The sequence below is a fragment of the Sinocyclocheilus grahami genome, unplaced genomic scaffold (genome assembly GCF_001515645.1).
Source record: "Sinocyclocheilus grahami isolate Dianchi unplaced genomic scaffold, SAMN03320097.WGS_v1.1 scaffold605.1, whole genome shotgun sequence".
Classification (NCBI taxonomy): domain Eukaryota; kingdom Metazoa; phylum Chordata; class Actinopteri; order Cypriniformes; family Cyprinidae; genus Sinocyclocheilus; species Sinocyclocheilus grahami.
This window is the reverse complement of record NW_015505784.1, coordinates 586,883-611,611: the sequence shown is the minus strand read 5'-3', so window position 1 is coordinate 611,611 and position 24,729 is coordinate 586,883. Positions and strand designations below refer to the sequence as shown.

The window sequence follows — 24,729 nt, the reverse complement described above, 5'->3', positions numbered from 1 at the left end:
TTAAAATATGTAAAAATTCTACCATAAGCAAAAAAAATTTATTTGAATATAAAAATATATATATATATATATATATATATATATATACATACATAATGTATTGTACACCAAAAATGATGATTGTGATGATGTATGTATGATGTGATGATGATGTATTTTACACCAAAAATGTTGATTATGCAAATGGTAGTGTTTGCATTAGTATACCTCTAAATTTGGCTGCTGGCATTTCGAAATAAACCATACCGTTCAAAGTTTGCAGTCAGTAATAATATAAAGAAAAAAAGAAATGAATACTATATATAATATGATTTCTGAAGGATCATGTGTAAACAGAAGACTGGAATAATAACTGCTGAAAATTCAGCTTTGACATCACAGGAATAAATTACATTTTAAAATGTATTAAAAATTGTTTAATAATATTTCACAATATTCCTGTTTACCATTTACTATATGCAGTCTTGTTGACCATAAGAGACTTCTTTCAGAAACATAAAAAAAAAATCTTACCCGACTCTAAACCTTTGAACAATAGTGTATATAGACTACAATACTTAAGATATGCTGTGCATTAGCTATTGTTGTAGTACTCGAGACCGGTCTTAAAGACCATTTTTTGAAGGTCTTGTCATGGTTTTGACTGCATTTGTACTCGGTCTTGTCTTGGTCTCAGACTAAAAGGACTCTGGATTTTATTTCAAGACCGGTCAAGACCACAACTGCAGAGATATCACTAAATTGCTGGTGCATTGTCTGATTTATTTGTTAACATCCTTAATGTGATGTAAACTTCCTGCTTCAGACACAATCAATAATTTATTTCTAACTTAATTTCATTTGATCCTGTCAAAAAGTTTGCAAAAAAATTAATATGAATGTCCAAAAACCTCAAATCAGCAACGAAAACATTTCAAAACTAAACTGTTGTGCGTTTTTGAGCAACACACAGTGGTGATTTGTTACTGAGTGAATCAGTTGCTTTGAACGAATCAGCTGAATAAATGATTCTGACACAAGTATTCAAAATTTTATTTTTAAAAGATACTAAATAATATTTATGCAGTTGTCATTGTACCAATTCAGATGGAGCTTCTGTGCTACCTCTGCTGTGCAAAGATGAATTCTGTTGTTAGTGATTTAATTTTATTGGTAACGGCTCTATAAGGGCTTTCACGTTTGAAATAGTTAACCCTGGGTCATTCTAAATCCTGGGTAAACGGAATCCTGGGTTATCTTGCTTCATGTTTCACATTGCTTATACTTTACCCAGGGTTAAAAGTTAATCCTGAAAAGATTGTTCCGTAAATCTGGATATTTCATATGATCTTTCAAGTGCTAGTTTGCTCTTGGTCTTGACTCAGTCTCACCCTGCCTTGGTCTTGTCTTGGTCTCAACCCCTCAAAGTCTTGGTCTTGTTTTGGTCTCATCACACTCTGGTCTTGGTCTCGATTTGGTCTCTTTTTAGGTGGTCTTGACTACAACCCTAGTATTAACGGATACTTTAACCTGCAGGTCCATCTGTGTCTCTGGTAGAGGAGAGTACATTGTTACCCCCACTGGCCATGCACAGTAAAGCTGAAAGTGTAGCCTCGGTCACCTCTCAATGCAGTTTCAGCAGCACCATCGTCCATGTGGGGGACAAGAAACCTCCTGAGTCAGGTGGGCAAGTGTGTGTGTATGAGGAATAAGAGAGGACACCAAAGACCCATAATACATCAAAGCAATCATAGCAATCAAGTGTTTTTTTTTGTTGTTGTGTCTAGTTTTTGGGACCCTGGTTTCTTTATCTCATCCCCTCTTCTTGTTTTACCTCGCTCCCACAGATATCGTAATGGAAGAAGCCCCGCCTGCTCCGAATGCTGCTCCTCCTGCCACTCAACTCCAAGCTCCTCCCACAACCATGCCCTCTCTGCCACCTAGTGCTGCTCCTGATAGGGATGCAGGGAGAAGAGGAGGTCCAGGAGGAGCAGGGGCAGCTGGAGGATCCGGAGGAGGAGAAAGGTTGGGTCTCACGAAAGAGGTCCTGTCGGCTCACACACAGCAAGAGGAGCAGAACTTCATGTGCCACTTCAGAGACTTGAGCAAACTCAGAGTGTTTGACCCAACCTCAGCTTTGCGCCAACGAGCATCTGTACCCTTAGCAAGAGGTGAGGATGTGCATAAATAAAAAAAGAGACACAGCACAGGCAGCACTGCATAAAATTATTCTTTATGTGCACTACTGGTTAAAAGTTCGCAATTACTTTTTTTTTTTTTGAAAGACACCTTTTACACTTAACAAGTCTGAATTTATTTGATCAAAAAACGTTTTGCTGCTCAATTTTTTTTTTTTTGTGGAAACCATGATACACTACCATTTAAAAGAGTGGGGTAAGAAAGATAGAAAAAGAATACTATATTCAGCAAGGACGTGTTAAATTGATATAATTGATACAGAAATATTTTGTAACATTTTATGTCTTTACTATTTAAAATAAATGCTCTTCATTGAAAAAAATGTATCACGATTTCCACAAATATTAAGCAGCAAAAAATGTTTTCAACATTGATAATAATGAGAACCATTATTAAAAATGGAGCTCCATTAAGCACCAAATCAGTATGTTGGAATGATGAATCATATAGAGACTAGTGCAATGTCTACTGAAATACAGCTTTGCCATTAAGAGTAAATTACATTTTAAAACATTCAGATGGAAAACAGCTATTTTAAATTGCAGTGATGTTTCACAATATTAAAGTTAGCACTGTATTTTTGGTCAAATAAATGCAGCCTTGGCTTATTTCAAAAGCATAAAAGTTTGTGATTTATTCCAAACTTTTGACCGGTGATGCATCTCTGTTGATTTTAGGTGTGCGCTGCTCTCGTGATTACCCGGCAGCAGGTAGTAGCGGGCGTAGACGTGGTCGAGGAGGCAAAAGACCAAAGCACCAGGAATCTGCAGAGCAAGTGCGGTCTCGTAGCCCACAACGAGGCCTCCACCCTGGGGTTCCCGCTCTGAACAGGCCCTCTAATTCCTCCATACCCATGGATCCTGCAGCCAGCTCCTCCTCCTGGCCTACCTCAGGGTCACAAGCTAGCGTTCCCTCTGTCCCGTACCCACCCAGCGTCCTTCCTTTATATCCCGTCTATCCCTCACTCGCCCATCCCATCTCAGACCCCAACATACAGACAGGACTACGCTTCCCTCTTCAGAACACGCAGCTGGTACCTCCCATGGTCCACCCAATGATGGCATTGGTATTACCCAACTACATGTTCCCACAGCCCAACATGGGCATGCCTCAGCCCTTCTACAGCCCAAACTCAGCTTTCCCTTTTCCCGCTGTCAACACGGTCTCCCCTGCTCCCTGTCAGGTCTCGACCCCAGTACCACGCGCCCACTCTCGCTCCAGCACCCCTCAGTCCTACATCCAAAGAGAGGCAGTGGCTGAGAGAGAAGGAGCAGTGTCTCCACTCTTTCAGTCTAGATGCTCCTCACCCTTAAATCTGCTGCAGCTAGAGGAGTTGCCAAGCAACCGGTTTGAGGTGGCGTCAGGACAACAGACCACATCTCCTATGGTGGTACAAGGGGGTGGAGCAGTAGGACAGGCCTCCTCCAATCAGAGAGGTTCAGCGGTGGATTCAAAAGAGCATGAAAATGTAAGAAAATTACTGTTGTATTAATTTACCTGCTGATTATTTAAAAGGATGTTAGAGATTTTGTTTCAGTGTTCGCTATCAAAATTTCACAGCAGTCAATATTTGATATTTACACTGATATTTAGTAGCAACTAATTATGTGGTTTTAATGTCCTTTGCAGGGTGAAACAAATGAATCCAATCAAGACGCTATGTCCACCTCCAGTGATCTGCTAGACCTACTGTTACAGGAGGACTCTCGCTCGGGTACTGGCTCAGCCGCCTCAGGCTCTGGGTTATCAGGGACAGGCTCCTCTGGGTCGGGCACAGGGTCTTCTGGATCAGGGTCCAATGGCTGCAGCTCTTCAGGAAGTGCAACTAGTAAGTGCTTAATAATGGCAATACATTTATTTGAGAAATGTATTAATAAAGAAATGTGGATTAGAGTGAAGAGGAACCAAATGTAATTTAGCAATTGTTACTTGTTAAGAAGGGTTACTTGAATTAAATGACTTAATTTATTTCTTTTTTTGTTTACTTGAACAGGAAGCAGTCAGAGCAGCCATACAAGCAAGTACTTCGGCAGCGTGGACTCATCAGAGAACAGCCACTCTCACAAGCAGACAGCAGGGGGTGATGGAGAGGCACAGTTCATCAAATGTGTCCTACAAGACCCCATCTGGCTCCTCATGGCCAACACGGATGAAAAGACTATGATGACCTACCAGCTGCCCATCCGGTTAGTCAACACTGTATAGATTTCACTGCATCACTAGGGTTGGGAATCAAGTGCCTGTTACATTTAAAACGGATCAGTTACATTTAATTTATTTTATTTTATATTACCTTTATTTTTACTTTACTTTATCTTTTTTCTTTACTTTTATTTTATTTTTTTAATCAAGAGCCAGATCAACAATAAAACAAAAAATAAAATAATGTTCTATTTAAAATATTGTAAATGGAAGATTATTTCATTTTTGTTTTGATTCATTTGTTTGATTCAAGTTCTGCATTCATTCTTCCTCAAAATTACAAAAATAATCGTTAAGGAACTAGAATCATTAGGTGGAGTCGAATCATATCAAGAATTTGATTCCCATACCTATACAACACCATTTCTGACTTCTCAAACGTATATATATATCTCGTTATGATGCAAAATGTTTCATATCACATGCATAGAAAAAAGAGACCCATTCCATGCTAACATCCCATAAACATGCATTACTACACACCCACTGTAAAAGTCTGATGAAAGTTGTAATGGTTAACTGACCAAGTAAATGCGTTTTGTAACAGAGACAGAGATTCTGTGTTGAAAGAGGACCGCGCTGCTCTGAGAGCCATGCAGAAACAGCAGCCTCGCTTCACTGAGGAGCAGAAGAACGAGTTGAGTCAGGTCCACCCCTGGATCCGTACTGGACGCCTGCCTCGTGCTATCAACATTTCTGTGAGTTTAAGTCTCCCAGACAATAACTCCCACAATACACCACTAAACACTCAGTCCTGATTGTTTTATTTATATGTGTCTCTCAGGCATGTATGGGCTGTAGGTCCTCTCCCTCTGTCCCCTCTGCGGCCCCCTTCGATGTCGAGATCCACGAGATGGAGCTCTGCAGTGTTTTAGAGGTGACAGAAGAGGGCGCCACTGCTGAGAAACACACCCAAGCAGACACGGCCATGGCTGAGGGACAAGACGAGACCTGCAAAGACCAGGAGGTTAAGAACGATGGGACTATTATGACACCCCAAATCAATGACCAAGAAATGATGATCGAAGAACAGGAAGTGACCTCACAGATCGAGGTGGAAATGGTTGCCTCACTTACACAGATGACACACTAAAGACACGAGTCCGTGGGATCCTGATGATGACATTTGAGTACACATGAAATTATCTAATTGTATTTATTTCTATAAATAAATGCAAATTAGCCAGGAAGGCTAACAGATGCTGAATGTAAAGCAGAAATGCTTTGTTGAAAGACTGATTATCATACATTTTTAGATATGTTGGTTATTGCAAAGAAGTTATGATCTGTTGGCGGGAAATAAAGGTTAGCTTTAGAGCACTCTGGATTTGACCTTGAGATGCCAGCTGTTCAATTCCAGTTCTAGTGACCTGCAAAAACCCATTTTGTGGCATGCTAAACAACTATTTCAAATGTTGTCAAATGGGCTAAGTAAGGGCTCTTCACACCGGGGATGATATCTATAACCACAAATATAACTATAAAGTTTTAATAATCTAATTCTATAAGAAGAGGGAAGTCCACACCACTGGTATATAACACGATAATGACACAGATTAACAATATCACTTTCAGAACCATTATTTTTCCAGATGATGAACAATAAATACACCGACAGCTAATCAGAATCCATCCAACTTTAAAGAGTTTGAGCATTTAAAGTGCCAAAAAAACATTATCGTCCGTTGGTGTGGACGTTAATGTAGTTATGGTTATAGTTATCGTCATTAGTTTGAACGGACCTTTAAACTCTGTGGTGTTAAATTGATTTAAGTGTTGTAAGATGTGCACTTGGACATGAGAACAGATTCACTGCCTTTGAGGACAGTTTAACGGTTTCTCACCTTGTGCTTTTTGACATTTCCCAGGTGTTATGGAAATGTTATTGTCATTTTTTTACAGGTGTATACAAAGTAGGATTTTTTGACCAAATTTACATACACAAAACCTTTTTTTTTATCATTCTGAATACTTTTTATACATTATTGGTGCAAAATTGTTAATTGTCAAAGCTTGGATGAATTGTGTGAAATGCATTGCAGCTCCACAGAGGCTCATTGGTCTGTTACAGTTCACTCTCACCACTTCGATGTCACTACAGTAACCACTGCAACCATAAACTTTCAAAGACTATTTGTAGCTCAAGGCATCCTCTTGTAGAGTAACACTTGGCGAAGGGAAGCTCCAGAGGTCACGCCCAGAAAAAGCTGCTGCCCATTGCTGGGTCGAAAGAGTGGAGGCTTTTAATGGTACTGTATGTGAACTGTACCATCAACGAAGAAAGGTTTTAAAAGGATAGTTCACCCAAAAATAATCTACTTTTATGTTCCACAGAAGAAGGAAAGTCATACTAGAAAAACACGAGGATGAGCGAATTGACAATTTATTAGTTTGGGTGAACTAAGCCTTGAAGGAATGAGTGAAAAAGTGTTGGCAATCAGTTGTATGCATTTTCCTCTTGTTTTATATTTTCTCTGTCATGTGCTCTTCAAGTTGTCCTGAAACAATTTGTAAGTATTTTGTGTATTTCTTTATATATGAAAAAGAATAAAATGAATATGGTTCACACTGCTGTGGTCTGCAAATATTCCACAAATCAAGGATAAAAGAGAATTATGAGAATATACAGTGTGTGTATATGATTTAAAAGCACGCTGTACGCTTTGGACAAGGAAGAGGGAATTAAAATAAGCCGTTTTCATACCAAACCACAGGCTTTTAGTAGACAAGAATGTCCGCTGAGCTATAAAAACACATACAGAGGTTTTTCCAGTCACAAACAAAAGCCCACACGCACACAAATTACAAACACATTCAAATAAGTGTGATGCACACACACACACACACATACCTGATGATTATTGTACAGAGCTAAAAGAGAGATATAAAAGGGAATTTTATATTAAAGGGATTTAATGACATGTTTGCTGTGCCAGTGCCCTGGTAAGAAAGTTTGGCTTGACTTGCATTCTTTCCCTGCACCGCAATGTAACGACGAGCCTACCAAAAGAGAGAAAAAGATCAACAGTACATAACCACAAAGAAAATGGAACATTTCTTAAACTAGTTGTTTATATCTTTGAAGATTTTACTATCAAGGAAAACATAATTTGCCCTTAACATACAACTTAATTAATTGCCATATCTCAACAAAACCAGACAAAGAGCTGGGGAAAGTGGTAATGGAGGGTGGTTGGTGTTTTTTTTTTTTGGTTGTTTATAGATCCTCATTCAATTTTAAATGTCTATCTCTCTGATTTTACAGCAATGGCATCTGAGACACAACTCTTCCCCACTTTTCCCCTCTTTCAATCCTCCTCCTGTCGTCCTCCACGCCCTTAAACTCACCCCTGTGCTCCGTTCCCTCACTGACTCGTTCTCTGTGCTTCTGTGCCTCTTTGAGAAGAAGGATGTGGGGTGGTTTGTGCATGTGGCATTTTGGGCTTCTGATTTTGGGGTTAGGATGGGTGCATGGACAAAGCCAGACCAACTTCACAAGGTAAGTTCATGAGGGTTTGTGTGTTTCTGTACGTGCACTGCATGGCAAATTTGTGTGTGTGTGTGTGTGTGTGTGTGTGAATGAATGCAAGCATTCAGCAGGAGATGTTAATATCTAAGCTTCTCATAAAGCAGCAGGATTGATGTTGGAAATAAAACACATAAATACAGTTCGAGGAAACATTACAATGTTATGTTTCTCTTCAACCCTCAATTAGACAGGAAACACTTAATGTCCTGAAAAGTGTTGGTCAGATTTAATTATTGTATTTTTCAAGTCAAGATAAGTTCAATTCAGGATCATTTTAAGTCATTATTATTATTATTATTAACTGACCTCATACACACTGTTTAAGAACTTTAAATGAAACATTTAGTTAGATTCTTGTTTTTGTATTCCATTGTCAGTACAGTTACACACAATCTTGCAAGATGTTCCATTTTCACAATGTAATGCAAATCTCTGCTTCAGTTTCTTGAGTGTTTTTCTCGTGTTTTTTTTTTTTTTTGTACTGATCAGAAACATGAATTTGCATCAGGGTGCTTATTAATAAAATAGATTTTTGTTATTATTATCATTATTATTGTTGTCACTGTTGCTGTTGTTGTTGTAGTGATGAGTTTTTTAGTAATTATATTTAGTTTAGTGATTAAAGTGTGCAATTACTTGGTAACCATTGAATCAAAATGTAAAATATTATATAACTTTTATGGGGAACTGGTGAGATGTGTTCGAATGTTGTGTAAATCAGGACTTTTTTTTAAAGTTGCACCTTCACACAGTTCCTCTCATATGATATGATTTTATCTAACATAAGACGCAATCTTAACATCGTGATTCTGGGCCATTTCAAGCATAGGCTTGTTTTACAGTATCAACAAAATTGTCCCAGTTGTCTTGTTGTAAAATCTTTATTACTCTGTGTTGTTCAGCTCAGGCTGTACAATGTTTATGACATGCCACAAAAACCACCACATTTGTTTCTTAGTCTTAATAATCGTTAAATTCATGCATTATTCTTTAATCAGTCAATTAAAACAGCACCTGTTTAATTAAGCGATAGCTTTGATCAGCGCTGAAAAACCAGGTCCTGTGTGACACGTCTGAATGCTGCTTTTGTGTCAGAAGGCTTTATATGTTTCTAAATATACATGTGTTTGTTCAGCTCCACCTTTGTTTTCTGATATTATGTGAATTTCCTCGTTCACTCCATTCCTGATTCTGAAAATGGTCACCTATTGAAGTTTTTATTTGTTTGTTTTTATGTTTATCAAATTGTGTGAGGGAGAATAATAGTGTCAGCTAATGCGTGTGACCGGATAGATTTGCTGACAGACTGACTCATAAGGAAAACCATTATAAAAAACGATATCTAAATGAGTTCAGTGGTTCTCTCTGTAACCTCACATCCGAGCACAGCTGTTCAGTTGGCTGTGGTTTGTTTATTTCCTACTAATATGACAGAACTTGCGGTATTAAAATATTGCAAGTACTATAAATGTGAGAACAGGATCCAAAAACAACCCACTGAAGAAAGTAAATAAAGGATTTCACACATATAAAGGATTTTAACAAGCAGTGACGTTTGTGACTGGTACTATTTAAAATGGTTTACGTGTTTGTTTACGCATTTTTGTGTTCAAAAACTAAATGAAATGTATATGTGATTTATTGCAGTTTATTGGCATATTATTTACACTACCATTTGAATGTTTTACAGTAGCTCTTTTATGACGCTTTAAGAAATTCATACTTTAATTCTGCTACACTCTAAAAAAAAATGCTGGTTTGTTTCAACCCAACTTTGGGTCAAATATGGACTAACCCAGGTGTTGGCTTACATTTTTGAATACATTTATTAACCCAAAAGTTGGGTTAGTCCATATTTGACCCAAAGTTGGATTGAAACAAACCAGCATTTTTAATCAAAAGTTACAGCAAAGACATTTATAATGTTACAAAACTTTTCTATTTAGAAATGCTGTTCTTTTGAACTATTTATCAAAGAATCATGAAATATAATTCAAATTGTTATTACAAAAATATTATTGCACAACCTTTTTCAATATTTATAATAAGAAACATTAAAATTGTACACATTTCTGAAGGGTCATGTGACACTAAAGACCAGAGTAATGGTTGCTGAAAATTCAGCTTTGCCATCACAAGAATAAAGTACATTTTATAATATATCTAAATACAAAACCGTAATTTTAAATAGTTATATTTCATAATATTACAGTAGTTACTGTGTTTTTGTACACATGCTTTGTTGAGCATAAAATACAAAATATAATATACAAATATTTATTATTATTACATTTAATCAAGCTATCACTGCATTAAACATGAATCAAACATCTATCATTCTCATTTATTCTTTCCTATTCCTCCTCTATGCTCTCCAGGCCTATATTCCTGTGTGGTGGTCATTTGGTGACAGACTCAGGGTTTGTGGCTAGTGAGGGTTTCCCCTCTCATTACAAACCAAACTCCAAATGCACCTGGTACATCACAGTAAGTCCAGCACCTTCAGATTCTTTTGCTTTTCATTGTTTCAAACCTTGCATTTCCATCCCGTCTCCTCTCCCATCAGGTTCCTGAAGGTCATGCTGTGATGCTCCAGTTCAGGATCTTTGATCTAGAGGCGGATCCCACCTGCCGCTACGACTACGTGGATGTCTATAATGGACACTCGTACACAGTGCAGAAACTGGGCCGCTTCTGTGGGACGTTCCGACCCGGAGCCCTCATCTCCACCTCCAACACCATGATGCTGGAGATGGCGTCTGATGGCAGCACAGGCGGAAGAGGATTTCTGGCTTATTTTAGTGGGGGGAAACCACATGTTGATGGTGGGATGGCTTTAGTTTGTCCCAGCAACACAATCCAAATGTAGTTTTTAGTGCTTGACTTAATGCTTAATATAATTAAATAAAATTATATAAATGTAATTTAGTCCTGTGATGGCAAAGAGCTTAATTTACTCCATTACCATTACTCCAGTCTGCAGGGTCACATGGTAAATTATAGGAAACAAAGAAATCTATAAATGATGTCTTGATTTTAATCAATTTAATGCATCCTTGCTGAATAAAAGCATTATTTATTTAATTATTATGATTTTTTTTTTATCTTACTGACCCCCACATTTTGCAAAGTAGTGTAGTACTGTTTTTCCCCCCGTAAATATCTATCAATCTTTCTAATTCTCTTTCCACCCGCTATTCCCTACAGAGAATCAGTTCTGTGGTGGCAGACTGACGAAGCCTCAAGGTTCACTGAAGACACCGAACTGGCCAGAATCTGATTACCCAGCAGGCATCAGCTGCTCTTGGCACATATCTGTGGAGCTCAACATGGTCAGCCTGCAAAGATCAATTCACAGCTCCTTTCCTCTTGCATTTGTCTACTCGCAATCTGTTAAGTCATTAGCAACCAAGTCATCCGAGCACTAATTATATTTAGGTTTACTTGAGACGTGTTGCTATGGCATTTTGTGTATGCGGATGAATTTGAACTCTAGTGTGTGTTTATGATGATAGCATAAACAGTACATGGGAGAGTTTAAGAAAGACCTCATTCAGAGAAAGTGCGTAAGGTGGGACATGGAAAGAGAGAGAGTGAGAGAGCGGCATGAAAAGTGCATGAAAGAACCTTTATACCTGTTTCAGAAAATTTGCTTTTTACTTACAGAACTACATATCGAAGTGTGTATATGCGTTTGTGTGCATCATGCCCAGGTGATTGAGGTTAAGTTTGAGAAGCTGGACTTGGAATTAGACACATACTGTCGTTATGACTACGTGGTCCTGTTCAACGGGGGCGAGACCGACGACTCTCGACGTATTGGCAAGTTCTGCGGAGACATGGTTCCAGAGTGAGTGCAAACACAATGCACCAGATATCATTCCAATCTATTCATGACATTTTATGAGTCCTTCAAACATTATTCTAAGGACAAGGGATTTTGTAATTTATCTACACAGGAAAAGGATGTTGTTGACTTCTGCGAGGTCAGTTGTCCTAAGGAAAGCTTAGTGAAAGAATGTGCTTCCCAATTTGAAAATACTTTCTCTTTGCACAGTTATCCATTTCAAAAAATATGTTTATATGTCCTTTGTACTTAGGAAGGTCCATGAAGCCCTTTATTCAAGTGCTGATAATGTTGGATATTAACTTTAAAGATGCACTCTGTAATATTTCCTTCTTAAAAAGCTTTTAATCCCAAATAACTTTTGCACAAATTGCAAATAGTGATAAATAGTTTTAAATCATGTTCACCCAACTGAGATGCAGTCATATCAGTAGCCCCCCCAAAAAAGCTAATTTTTTCAACAAGGAGCGTGTCGCCTCAGATCACACCTATTAATGGACATTTTCACTGGCATATTAAATGAATCATGGCTGACTGCTAATAGCACATTACCCAAAAATTATTGTTTTGCCTGATTCTGCATCCATGCCACTAGGTGTCAGTATAAGTCAAAGACAGCTGTTATAACATTAAAGGGGGTTTCCTCAATAACCAACTAGTTGATTCTTAGGAATTTGTGTGTAACTGTGCTTGTTTCAGATTCACCTAATCCCATGTAGATCCCATTTAGAGTTGGGATACAACAGCCAAATATAGAAACACCTTTAAGACTGTTGTTGTAATATAAATAATGTCCAATAGAGGGATGATGCAGGGATGTAGGCCCTTAGTTAGCATTTTCCTGGTTACCTTGACAGAAAGCCAACAGGGTTTTACTATTGGCTTTTGGATTATTGCAGAAAAGGAGCTCTGTCACCAAAAGGTTTATGGTTCTTACACATTTTGTTCATCAAGATAAGGGGATAAACAAAAGTACGCCATGGTTGTACAACTTCAGTGTCGCCACCACTGAGCTTCCGGCAACTCTTTTCAAATTTATTTAAAATCTACAGACTGGAAAGCTTGAGTTAGAATAGTTTCCAAGCGCGTGAGTACAAATATAACAAGACTTTAAAACTCAACTAATAAGTAGATGAATTTACCTGTTCGCGTGATGACATTTAATGTCACCCAACAATCTCTGAAGTCCCATTTAGTCACTTAATAAAACTTATTGTTGTAATAATATTCTTTATATCTCTGTCAGTGCGGTTGTGACCAATGGAAACGAGCTGCTGGTGCACTTTGTATCAGATCTGAGTGTGACAGCTGCAGGCTTTATGGCTCACTACCGGAGTGTTCCCCGCGGCTCCCACACAGCCACTGCTACCCTGGACACAGTACACAGGCCAAGAGTCGACACTTCACCAACTAAACCCACAACTCCATCAGCAAGACCTAAGCCTACACCAAAAGCTCCCTCAAGACCACCATCCAAACCAACTCCTAAGCCAAGATCAAAACCTATACCCAAGCCCAAACCTGTCAGACCTACTCCCCCAACAAGATCTGGTAGAAGAATCACACCAAAACCTGCTGTAAAAGTGCCAGCAAAACCTACAAAGAGGCCTACACCTAAACCCACAGTTAGACCTCAACCGAAACCAACAAGAACTACAGCAAAGCCAAAAGTAAAGCCTGGTGTCAAACCAACAACAAAGCCAAAGACCAGTCCCATCTCAAAACCTGGGAACAAAACAACAAAAGCAGGTACAAATGCTTATGTGTATGACCATGCAATATATCGTTTTTCTCTGTGTGCTCTAGACTACGTTTATGATTTGATCTGTTTCTTCCAAGCCTCAGTGGGCAACCCACTGTGTTCCCTACCATGCAAGAGAATAGGCACCCTCGTGACCCGCTTCTGCCCCAGTCATTTTGGTGAGTTGCTTCATTTATCATCTCTTTCATCCTGCTATTTATGTCTGCTTCATTCTCCCCTAATTGCATGTCACAGAAACGGGCCCCTGGGGACTCATAGGAAGACAGTTATTTTGAAGCTTTTAGTGCAGACAGCTGTTCACACAGTAATGATGGTGTAATAAAGGATCTTAGAACAGTGCTTACAGCAAACAGCTAATGTAACGGTCAGGCCTCAAAACTATAATAATAATTGTTAGTATTTATTATTATTCATTACCTGAATAATTATTACATTATTAAAGCAATAAAACATTAAATATTTCCTTTAATAAATATTAACCGCTACAGGGTAACACGTCATAATAACTTTCATTTATAAATCATTAACAAACATTATATAATGCTTAACAGGTCATTAGTTAATATGTATTCACATAGTTATAAATATGATTATGTTCTTGTTAATGTTTACTAATGAACTTCCTAAACATTACCTAATGATTAACATATGATTATTTAACGTAAATTAAAATGCTTACAAATGTCAGTAAACTTTCAGTTCATATGATCTTCATTTGTTGGTCTTTGTTTGTTGTGTATACCTCTATTTACACATCTTAACAAATAATCTATTAATGATCTGTTCATGTTTTTGCAGTATCTCAAGTGGAAACTCTTCATCATTTGTTTATAAATGTTTACTAATCATTAATACCTTTATGAACAGTCATCTCAATGGCAAAAAGTATGCCGAAAGACCTGAATTTACCCTATTCACAACATCTTTACTAATCATTTATTAATCATTTGTTCATGTTTTTGCAGTAGCCAATATAAAGTTGAAACTATTCATCATTTGTAAATGTTTATAAACAATTACTGATCATTAAGTATCTTTATGGGCATTGGACTTTTAGCTAATGTAACAAGGTTTGTGTAAAGGGTGGCTGGTTGAGTTTAGCTAAATGCATGCTAAAGACATAACAGATTGTAATTTTGGTGAAAAAAAAATATTGCCTCAACACTCACATTAGTATACTACTCTTCAGTATATCATTAAACAGGATATTCCTTCAATCATAAATAAACAGGGGATAGCAGCAAAAGTGTTTTAGTCACTTTATAACATCTGTTAAAATCATTTGTAGATTTTCAATAAGTGCTTGATCGTATGGAATTGAACATATTGAATCATTTTGTATTGGAATTGAAAGTTTAATATTAGTATACTACTCTTCAGTATATCATTAAACAGGATATTCCTTCAATCATAAATAAACAGGGGATAGCAGCAAAAGTGTTTTAGTCACTTTATAACATCTGTTAAAATCATTTGTAGATTTTCAATAAGTGCTTGATCGTATGGAATTGAACATATTGAATCATTTTGTATTGGAATTGAAAGTTTAATATTGTAAGCATTTTAACTTACATGAAATAATGATTTGTTTGAACATTATCTAATGTTTAATACGTTTATTAGCAAACATTAACAGGCACATTATCTCATGTTTCTAACTCTTTGGATATATATTAACTAATGATCCATTGAGCATTTTATAATGTTTGTTAATGATTTACTAATGAAAGTTATTATAAAGTCTATTGTAGTTAATATTATTAATCAGTTATATATTTAATGTTCATAATTATTTATTAATAATTTTTTTATTGGAATCTGCATGCAATTTTAGATTGCATATCAGAAGCATGCAATCATCTGTTTTCTCAAATGATCTTCCTTTGTATCTCCCACAGTATTGACCGGTAAAGTGACTTCACTTACCCCTGGATCTCAAGGAAGTGCTGAAGTTGAGGTGTCCATCATTAAGGTCTATAAGGCAGGTAGACTTAAATTCAGAAAGAGAGGACCCACCATGTCTGCCACACTGACAGCAACATGCATGAAGTGTCCAGCACTGCGTAAAGGTGAACGAAACACACACAAACCCAGTTCAACCACAAGCAATCTTGCATGACTCGTATCACTGTACAACATTTAAGAACATCTCACTGGTTCATATTTTGGATCATTTCACTGACCTTTTGTTTTTGATAGTTTAAATATTCATTGTGAATTTTCTTCATAGGAGTGAACTATGTGCTGATGGGCCAGGTGAATAACGAAGGTCTTGGCATTCTGACCCCATCCAGCTTTGCTCTTCAGCATAAGTCAGTGCATGACAGAGCACTGGCCAACCTCGCAAAGAAAACATGTTGACCCTGACCAATCACAATGGAGGAAACAAGCCGAATCCCACCTACTCTGGTCTACTTTAATCATAACCTTGTCAGGCAGGGAAAGGTCCAGTCAAATAAACTAAATCCTTAATTATGAATTGCATCTTTTTATATAACTGGAGGAACAATATATGAGTAAACCGTTTAAGTAAATATTCTAATACTAAGAGAACAGAAGATTCAGAAGGCTGTGGTATGATATGCATCACGCCAGAACCTTCAGGGTATAAAGTACAGGGTGATTTGCCATTTTATGTTTATCGTGTATTATTAGGACATATTAGGTCTGTTTAATGCATTATGCAAACATTTTGATATGGCACAATGTATTCATTATAAATTATAAAGCTCCTTTAATTAAAGATGGATGACATGTGAATTATGAATTTATCAACCTTTAACTTTTAATCAGAAATCAATACTAATTAACTTCAACTATACATAACCTTTTTCTTGTTTTAAATATTTGATGAGTGTATATTTCTATGATAATACTAAACCATAACTGCTAATCATATCTACAATACCGTTCAAAAGTTTGGGGCCATATGTTAATGTTTCTGAAAGAAGTCTCTTACTCTCACCAAGGCTGCATTTATTTGATTAAAAAATACAGTTAAAAAAAACGTAATATTGTGAAATATTACCATTTAAAATATTACCATTTAAATACCATTTACCATTGAATATTTAATAATTTATTCCTGTGATGGCAAATCTATACTCCTGTCTTCAGCATCACATGATCCTTCAGAAATCATTCTAATATGCTGATTTGGTCCTCAAGAAATATTGCTTATTAATATCAGTGTTGAAAAAGTTGTGCTGCTTAATATTTTTTGTGAAAACCATGATACAGGATTCTTTGATGAATAAAAAGTAATAATAATGATAATAATGTGTCACTTTTGATCAATTTAATGCATCCTTGCTGAATAAAACTATTAATTTGTCTTCAAAAAATTTTAACTTTTATTACACTACCCTTGGCTACAACCACACTCTGTAAAAACAATCATGTCATGACATGTATGTTTTGAAAATAGGATGCAAAGAGCCCCAGAGGATTTCCTCCTTGAACAAAGTCTTCCATGGCAATAGAAAACAAACAGATGTGAGTCTCCATCAAGTGGACACATCTAGAATGAGGTGTTGTGTTTTTATTATCTGCAGTGTGCTGGACAGCTTTTCACATTGAAGGTGTCTGTCCTACACTACTGTCTTATGGGTTTCACTTTGTAAAGCATGTAGATGGCCAGCAGACATACAGATAGGTAGAGAGGGGGCGGGCTGTTTTGTGACATAAAACATGGCAGCTGCTGCTGTTTCTCAGCATTAGTCAATCGCTCACACCATAGGTGGAGAGTAGGCAAGGCATGGTTGTCATGTAGGCTAAAAAAAAATGTTTAATAGGACTGATTAAATTGATTACAATTTAATAAAAACGTTAGAAATTCATAGGCCTAATTATATAACGTTTCCTTTCCACGGTACTCAAACAGCGAATACATTATAGGCTATAGAAAGTGACATTATCACTAAGATTGATCTATCGCGAATTTAAGCACTCTCAAAAAAAACAAAGCTATCGTTATAATCACTGAAACTGTATACACTATTAAATGAATCCCTTACTTACATTGTTTGTTGTTGTTGTTTATGATGAGAGAATTTGCAAGAGTCCGGAATTCAGTCAACGAACGCTCGCGCACTCAACAAAACTGATCTGTTTCAATGATGACTCATCTGAACGCCTCTGATTGGCCATTGCATTCCTAAGCTCAACAGAATTGTGTGTGATTGGTTAAAATGCGCAACACTGTAAAAGCGCCTAAAATGAAATACGGTGCAACATGAGCAGATTTGAATTTAATAGACACTGTCTATTCATATTAACTTTGTTAGCAACAGACGTAATAGATTTAATTTGTTTGTGCAGGGGCATTTTTGCTCCAAGTCCAGTGGCCAGGGAAAGGCAGGGCTGTCCAAACTCGGTCCTGGAGGGCCGGTGTCCTGCAGAGTTAGCTCCAACTTGCCTCAACACACCTGACTGGAAGTTTGTATGCCTAGTAAGAGCTTGATTAGCTGGTTCAGGTGTGTTTAATTAGGGTTGGAACTAAACTCTGCAGGAGACCGGCCCTCCAGGACCGAGTTTGGACAGCCCTGGGCTAAGCCTTGCCCAGCCTTACACACGTTCCGCCTATGGCTCACACACACAAACACGGATATGTAAATGATAATATAGGCAAATTCAGACCTGCAGATATGGAATGAGAACATGACATCCTTCTCTCAAAGGATTTCTCAGCTTAACATTTAACTCAAAGCACTTATTTTTTATGATTTTCAACATGTATCTTATACACACATGTACATATTCTTTAAAAAGAAACAGACAGCCCTGATTTACCATTTAAATTTATTGATCTCTAGTTTTCATCTTTTGATACAGATTGAAATAGAAGCAGTACAATAACTCTTACATATTAATATCCACTAAATTGAAGTATTCTAGTTTCATGTTCAAGCCTATATCTTAATAAATAAGATATATCAGCATGATCTACTTAAGTAAACCATGATGATAAACTCACACTACAGCAGTGGGCATCCAGCATAGTTTCCAGTGCATTAAGACTACAATCTGTCTTCTCCCCTGAGAACTACAACTGTTCTAGACAAACTGTTCTAGAACAAGAATTTCTAATCAAGCTGTTTTAAACACAGTTTTTGAATATTCATATTTTGGTGTTTTCTCCAGAGCGAATATATTTGATACAGATTTAGTCTCTTGTACATTTGATCTGTAGAGTATAACTATATATCTTAATGCAGGTGTGAGGTGTTAAGCCGAGCACAAAGTCGGCAGACTTGCATGATGGCAAGCAATGCTCGGTCAAAATGGCTGAAACCTTCCAATTTTGTAGACAACCCAGCTCAATATATTAAAACAGGATAAAAATGTACATTGTGTCCCTGTCAAGAACACAGACTTGCGCAGACACATTAAGTCATTTATGTGCAAATCATATATTCCGTCTAGATTTAAATACTACACTTGTGCAATGCAGCAAATTATTTATCTCATTATATGATACAATAGTATTAAGTATGAGGCTTTCAAAACTCAAGTTATTAATGAATAATGAATGAATCCCTGTGAATGATGAAATACATAAAAGACTAAAAAAATAATAAATAAAAAAACTATATGTCCTCACACCTATTGCAACTATTCGGCCTGCCTGACTTTGAAATTGGAGGACAGAACAACAGAGACATAACATCTTTTTTGACAGCCACAACATATGATTCATCAATGACCTCAATTTGTCATTCACAGCAACAGAAAGACATGTTCACAAAGAAATGCACAAATATTGTTAAACCACACCAATCTCTCAGACTAAATAACCTGTATGTTTTGTCAACAGGTGTTTCACTAAAGCACTTTTCACACTCTCTTATAAGAGCACCACTTTACTGAAAGTATCTGATTGGATGAAGGAAAATTCAACTACCCAGCAGAAAGACCAGTGACAACTCAAGGCTGTATGCAGTACAACAAAGCTGAATACAGCCAACTAGTAGCACTTTCTAGAAGTTATTAATAACTATGATTTACCAGACATTTTTGTGTAGCCCAATGACTACAGTTAACCTGTGTTTTTCAAAACTGGCCTTTACAAGTAAAAACAGTACTTGCTGATATGTTTTTCAACAATGATATGGCTTCGTTTTTCTCCTTTCAGTCTTACCACCAAGGCCTTCAAATGTCAAGTCATAGAGAAGCGTATACAATCAATAACAATGCATAGTTACAGTAGATTAAAATATAGCGTTTCAACTGAAATCTACAGTTACTAGCTATGCTGCCACACACCTTGATTAAGGTCTATAGTTAATAGAAATGACAGTATAGAGTGAAATGTAATGTTTCTTCAAAAATTGTGAAGGGTGTTGTTTAGCACTGCAGTGATGTAAACTCCACCCCTCTCATTTCCCTTTGCTTCAAACACTTTGGCTGAAACTATTTGTGTTTGTCTGCACTTCCTGTTTAAAGGGTTTGTTAAAAAGAGGGAGGAAATGTGAGTGGGCGGATGAGAGAAAAAGCGAGACAGTGACAGATAGACTGAGAAAGAGAATTCCAATAATGAAGAGTGTTACAATATAAGGTGTCCTAGTAAAAGCTCAATAATGCATCATGCGTCATGCACCCCTCTCGAGTGAAACTTATGAGAACTTTCTGGAAAGTTTGTTCAACAATACAGCCCCTGGGGACCAAACGTGGCAGAGTTAGCTTGCTGATTACAGAGTAGCAAGGACTTTGACCACCCGACAGCAAAAAAACAGCCTCCCTCCAAAGTCCTTACAATGAAACCTACTAAAACATTCAAAGTTTTTGTCAATAAATGCCTACTGTGCACTTTTTTCTGTGACCATATCAAACTTAAAGGGACAGTTCACCCAACATGAAAATTATGTCATCATTTACACACCATTTCATTACAAATCTGTCTTTCTTCCGTGGAACGCAAAAGGCTTAAAATTTGATCTCTTCATCATACAAAGTGAAGAAGACTTGGAATATACCAGTGTAGTCATATGGATTAATTTCATGTTACCTTTATGTCCTTCTTAGAGCTTGAAAGTTCTGGGTCCTATTCATAAAAATTCAAATATCGTGTGCTTTGCAAAAGAAAGAAAGCCAGATGAATTTTGAAAAAACGTGAGGGTCAGTAAATAATGACAATTATCATTTTTGGGTGGCCGATCCTTTTTAAAGTGATACTGCAGAAATCATTCAAACATTGTTCACAAAGTAAAATACAAAACAAGAACTTTAAACCTGACCAGCATTCAGTGCCTCCTAATGTCCCTTTAGCTTTTTTTGCTCTGGTCCGTAGATCTGATATGCCTGCCAACCAAACCAGGCTATGATGCATGCTATGCACCCCTGCAGGAGCACCATGATCCCATAGGTGGACCAGAGTGTTGGTCCAGGAAGCCTAGGTGGCGTTACAGATGATAGTACCAAAGTTGGGTTGAGAAGCAGGGCCCACATCTCCACTTTGATCATTTGCAGCTCATCCAGGATCGACAGGAACGTGCAGCAATGGAACCACTGATGGCTGTGACCCCAAATATCAAAATTTCCTGGAGAAAAACGTTCTGGGATCTTACTGATATTGAAGAAGGCAGATACCACCAGCCAAAAGCAATGGCGGTAGAAGAAGGTAGCCATGGTGGAGAACAGATGAGGGGAGGAGGATGACGGAGAGCTCGCGGAGGGACTCAGGAGACGGTAGAAGACAGGAGCGGAGGAGATGAAAAACGGAAGGAGGAAGACAAGGGTGCGGACAGCATAGCGGTACTTCCGCCAGCACTGTCTGGTGTTACAGCAGGTGATGACGCATATGATAGCGATCAGACAGGAGGATGGGATGTAGAGGCTATCAAAGAACAGTTGGACCTGAGTGGGAGAAGATGCAGAGGACCAAGACTCTTCATCAGCGTTCAGGCTCTTCCTTCGAGTAGAGTTCTTTCCCTCAAATCCAATCTCTGGTATTCCTGCTTGAGGATGGATGTAGTAGTAATACGCCAGTGAGGAACCCACCGTATACGCACTAATAGTCCCATAGTCCACAAAGAAACAGATTTCACGAATGATGAGTGACATGGAGTTGAGGAGATGAGCCAGACTGCTGCCTAGCAGCAGGTACAACACCCCCAGGAAGTAGTTCCAGAAAGGGTAGAAAAAAGGATTGCTAGGTTCAGGCGCTCCTTCCCACGTGAAAACCTCCAGAAAGTGAAAGGTGAACACGAAGATGGGGAGGAAGTGTGTCCAGAAGTTTCCGGTCTCATTGGTGGGACGAAATGCAGAGACTAGGCACTGCCGTAGACTGTAATTGGGAAAACGATAACCAGACAGAATGAAGTTCTCAGTCACTCTTGGTGGAACGTCAGTGTAACGTAGTAATGGAAGTGACCACATGACTGGACCGAAAGATAAATTCACTGATTAGCAATAAAAATATCTCCTGAGCTTAGAATCATTGTTGAATTAGATTCATTGAACTGATAACATGTATAGATAGCACTACGATGTTGTAGGTAGTTGTTATGTCGTAGTATTGCTTAGAGAAGGCTAGACTATCAAACTCTATGGCATCACAGAGACATAACTGTCATTTTAATAATCCTTTAGAAGCTTTTATGGACTTAATGTGCAGATTTCAGCTGGCAAAGGCAAATCCCATGGCTCAATACAAATCCCAACAACATGTGCTGAAATGACTGGTTTTAGCTGAAACAAATAATCCTGCTGTTGCAAGTGCATAGGTCAATGGCTCCAGGGTCCCTTTTTTCCGTTAGCGCAAGTCTTTAGAGTTATCGGCATGGTAGATTCGTCTTAAAACAATTACGATTATTTAAAAATAAATAAATAAGCAGTCGCAGAGGATCCTTCTTGATAGGCTACACCGTGACGCTCATGTCACCTGAGGTCCACACGACTTCGGTCACACATATGAGCAAACAGTGAGCTTGTTTTTCAGTGCGGAAGGTCTCTTTTGCGTCTCACTGCGGCTGCATCTCTCCTGCATTAAAGCTTTTGAAAGTAGGTCATGTGGGACACCGTCGGGCACCGACCGGTCTCTGAAAACGAGCGTCACACCTCAGTGTATTATTCATGCTCCGCCGTGCATAATTCATCGGCCAGATTATCGCGTGCTGTCTCGTTTGAAGATGCACTGCTGCCGATTAGTTGATGATCTCGAAAACAGCCGTTTCATGCAGTCTCACAGCGGCGTGAACAGAGAACATTTCTCACGATTCAGTTGTCTGTAGCGGCTAATTCCTCTTTTTCCGCCCATGTTAAATGCAGTTGTGCTGGTTTAAGCGTGTCTTCGCTCGACATTCGCATTGCGGTGCTGTGCTTTTTCCAGGAAGGAGATATTTCGGTTCTGCTGGACAGCACTTCTAAATAAACAGTCAACCGGCGTCCAGTCCCTTTATCATTAGATAATAGATTGCCCTTGACTTTTTGCTTAAATGCCGGCTGTGAGGTGCTGTCGGACTGTTTGTCGCTCTCTCGTCCGGCCGTTATTAATCAGGATAAAAGCGTTCGTGTTGCCAGCTCCGGCAAAGCAGCGCAGCTCATAACGTGAGGTGTGTTTTGCAGTCTTTAGAAGTGTACAATAAATTCTCTCTCTCTCTCTCTCTCTCTCTCTCTCTCTCTCTCTCTCTCTCTCTCTCTCCTCACAGACATGTATCTCTATCTCCCCTCCACGTGCTAAGCAAAACACTAGCTACGGCATTTACAGACTACTGAAATAACTGATTTCAATAGATTGTCACAGGCCTTGTTTTACTGCAAAGTTAATATAATTTACAGTATATGTCAAATGACAGTTTTGTATTTTAGGGAAAGCATCTGTTTGTTTTAAACTTTAAACATTTTGCCCAATGGGCAAGCTGTTTTCTAGCTAGCTAACGAGACAAAAGGTTGTGCTACATTTAAACGTCTTCATATTTTGTATATGATACATTGTAGTCAACATCTAAGTACTACAGAAAAACAGTTGCTAGCTGCTTTGTGTGTGTTTTAAAGTGGCTCAGATGAAAAACTGGGATCGTGCTTTTTTTTTTTGTTTACACTTGCAACAATATCCTTTCTGTGTCTCGTGAGCAAAAAGATTTGTTACACAGCCTTATTTACACAATACAGTGATCGCTGAAGTTTCTCACTCTGCCTTTCAAAAACATTCTAATGTACAATATCATGTACTGTGTATAGTAATACTAATGTACTTATATAAAAAGAGTGTTTTTAAAAACCACCTTGTATGATTGACGAGCAATACCGCTCTTCTGCTTCTTCAATAGACAGGAGAGTAGAAGGAGAGGGGGAACAGAAAGGATCTCAAGTCATAATTCAAACTCGTGTTATGAACTCAATTTATTTGAGCTTACTAGCAATAAAACACCATTTGAATCACCCAGTACACATACTTCTAGGCAGTCTGAATTCTTCATAATGACACCATAACATTTCACGAAACCATTCTGTCACAGCTAACAGCACAGACTGTTAACCTGTTAGCTTCTCTGTTCAATTACTGTACACAACACAAACCCATCTGAACTCCTGAGTCCTCCAGCATAAAGCAGTCTATAGTGTAGGCTAACCATGACAGGTGGTCCTATGATGGGCAGTGAATTGTGAGAATAGTGCTACCATAGAGAATATTTTTTTTTACACAGGCCAGCTGTTGGGTCAGCTGGCAGACTGGGCAGCAAATGTCTGGTTGTGCTGATTTTGGATTATTTCTAAAAGCATGTTGTGATGGGACAGTATTTGTCATTTGTCAGTGGTTACTTACAGTATAATAATCATCCTCTCATATCATAAACATGACTTTTGAAAAAGTAGCAGTAGTAGTAGTATTTTTAAAAAATGAATTACTCTTCTATATTTTAAGCCTTTTTCATGTGCTTGAGCACCTCTAAGGATCATATTTTATTTGGACATTTTAATAAAATATTTAACATGATTTCCTGTCATTTAAATGTGAATAGGTCAGCTGGCTTTGTGTGGGCATACTGTAGTTCCTATACATACAGATTTTAATACATGGCATTCAGAATACTGCCGTTTATCAAATAAAATGCCATTAGGGCTGTCACGATATCAGATTTTTCACTACACGATTATCGTGACCACAAAAATTCACGATAACGATATCATAATATAGAAATCTTGAAGAATAAATACATAAATAAATAAACTATGCTCACAGTCAAATTCATCTTTATTTTAATTTTATTT

General features: G+C 37.8%; 3 protein-coding genes across 5 annotated transcripts in view; 2 read left to right on the top strand and 1 right to left on the bottom strand.

Moving 5' to 3' along the window:
* Positions 1 to 5,912, top strand: part of LOC107557521 (period circadian protein homolog 1-like) — a 28,346-nt gene extending 22,434 nt beyond the window's left edge. For 2 of the 3 annotated variants that reach the window (XM_016240964.1, XM_016240963.1), the window contains exons 13-19: positions 1,516 to 1,662; positions 1,827 to 2,150; positions 2,856 to 3,646; positions 3,808 to 4,006; positions 4,172 to 4,364; positions 4,928 to 5,078; positions 5,165 to 5,912. In XM_016240964.1, the coding sequence (XP_016096450.1) occupies positions 1,516 to 1,662; positions 1,827 to 2,150; positions 2,856 to 3,646; positions 3,808 to 4,006; positions 4,172 to 4,364; positions 4,928 to 5,078; positions 5,165 to 5,473 (2,114 nt within the window). In that variant the 3' untranslated portion in view covers positions 5,474 to 5,912. The remainder of the gene's footprint in view (positions 1 to 1,515; positions 1,663 to 1,826; positions 2,151 to 2,855; positions 3,647 to 3,807; positions 4,007 to 4,171; positions 4,365 to 4,927; positions 5,079 to 5,164) is intronic. The other variant, XM_016240965.1, reaches the window with a different exon arrangement.
* A 1,878-nt stretch (positions 5,913 to 7,790) lies between these two features.
* Positions 7,791 to 16,222, top strand: LOC107557504 (procollagen C-endopeptidase enhancer 2-like). Its single transcript, XM_016240934.1, has 9 exons — positions 7,791 to 7,879; positions 10,288 to 10,396; positions 10,476 to 10,734; positions 11,117 to 11,241; positions 11,623 to 11,759; positions 13,003 to 13,505; positions 13,596 to 13,676; positions 15,417 to 15,587; positions 15,749 to 16,222. The coding sequence occupies exons 1-9, from the start codon at positions 7,791 to 7,793 to the stop codon at positions 15,877 to 15,879; spliced, it is 1,605 nt and encodes a 534-aa protein (XP_016096420.1). The 3' UTR covers positions 15,880 to 16,222.
* A 2,176-nt stretch (positions 16,223 to 18,398) lies between these two features.
* Positions 18,399 to 23,074, bottom strand: LOC107557520 (progestin and adipoQ receptor family member 9-like). Its single transcript, XM_016240962.1, has one exon. It carries the CDS (start codon positions 21,892 to 21,894, stop codon positions 20,770 to 20,772), a length of 1,125 nt encoding a protein of 374 aa, XP_016096448.1. The 5' UTR covers positions 21,895 to 23,074; the 3' UTR covers positions 18,399 to 20,769.
* Positions 23,075 to 24,729: the final 1,655 nt, after the last annotated feature.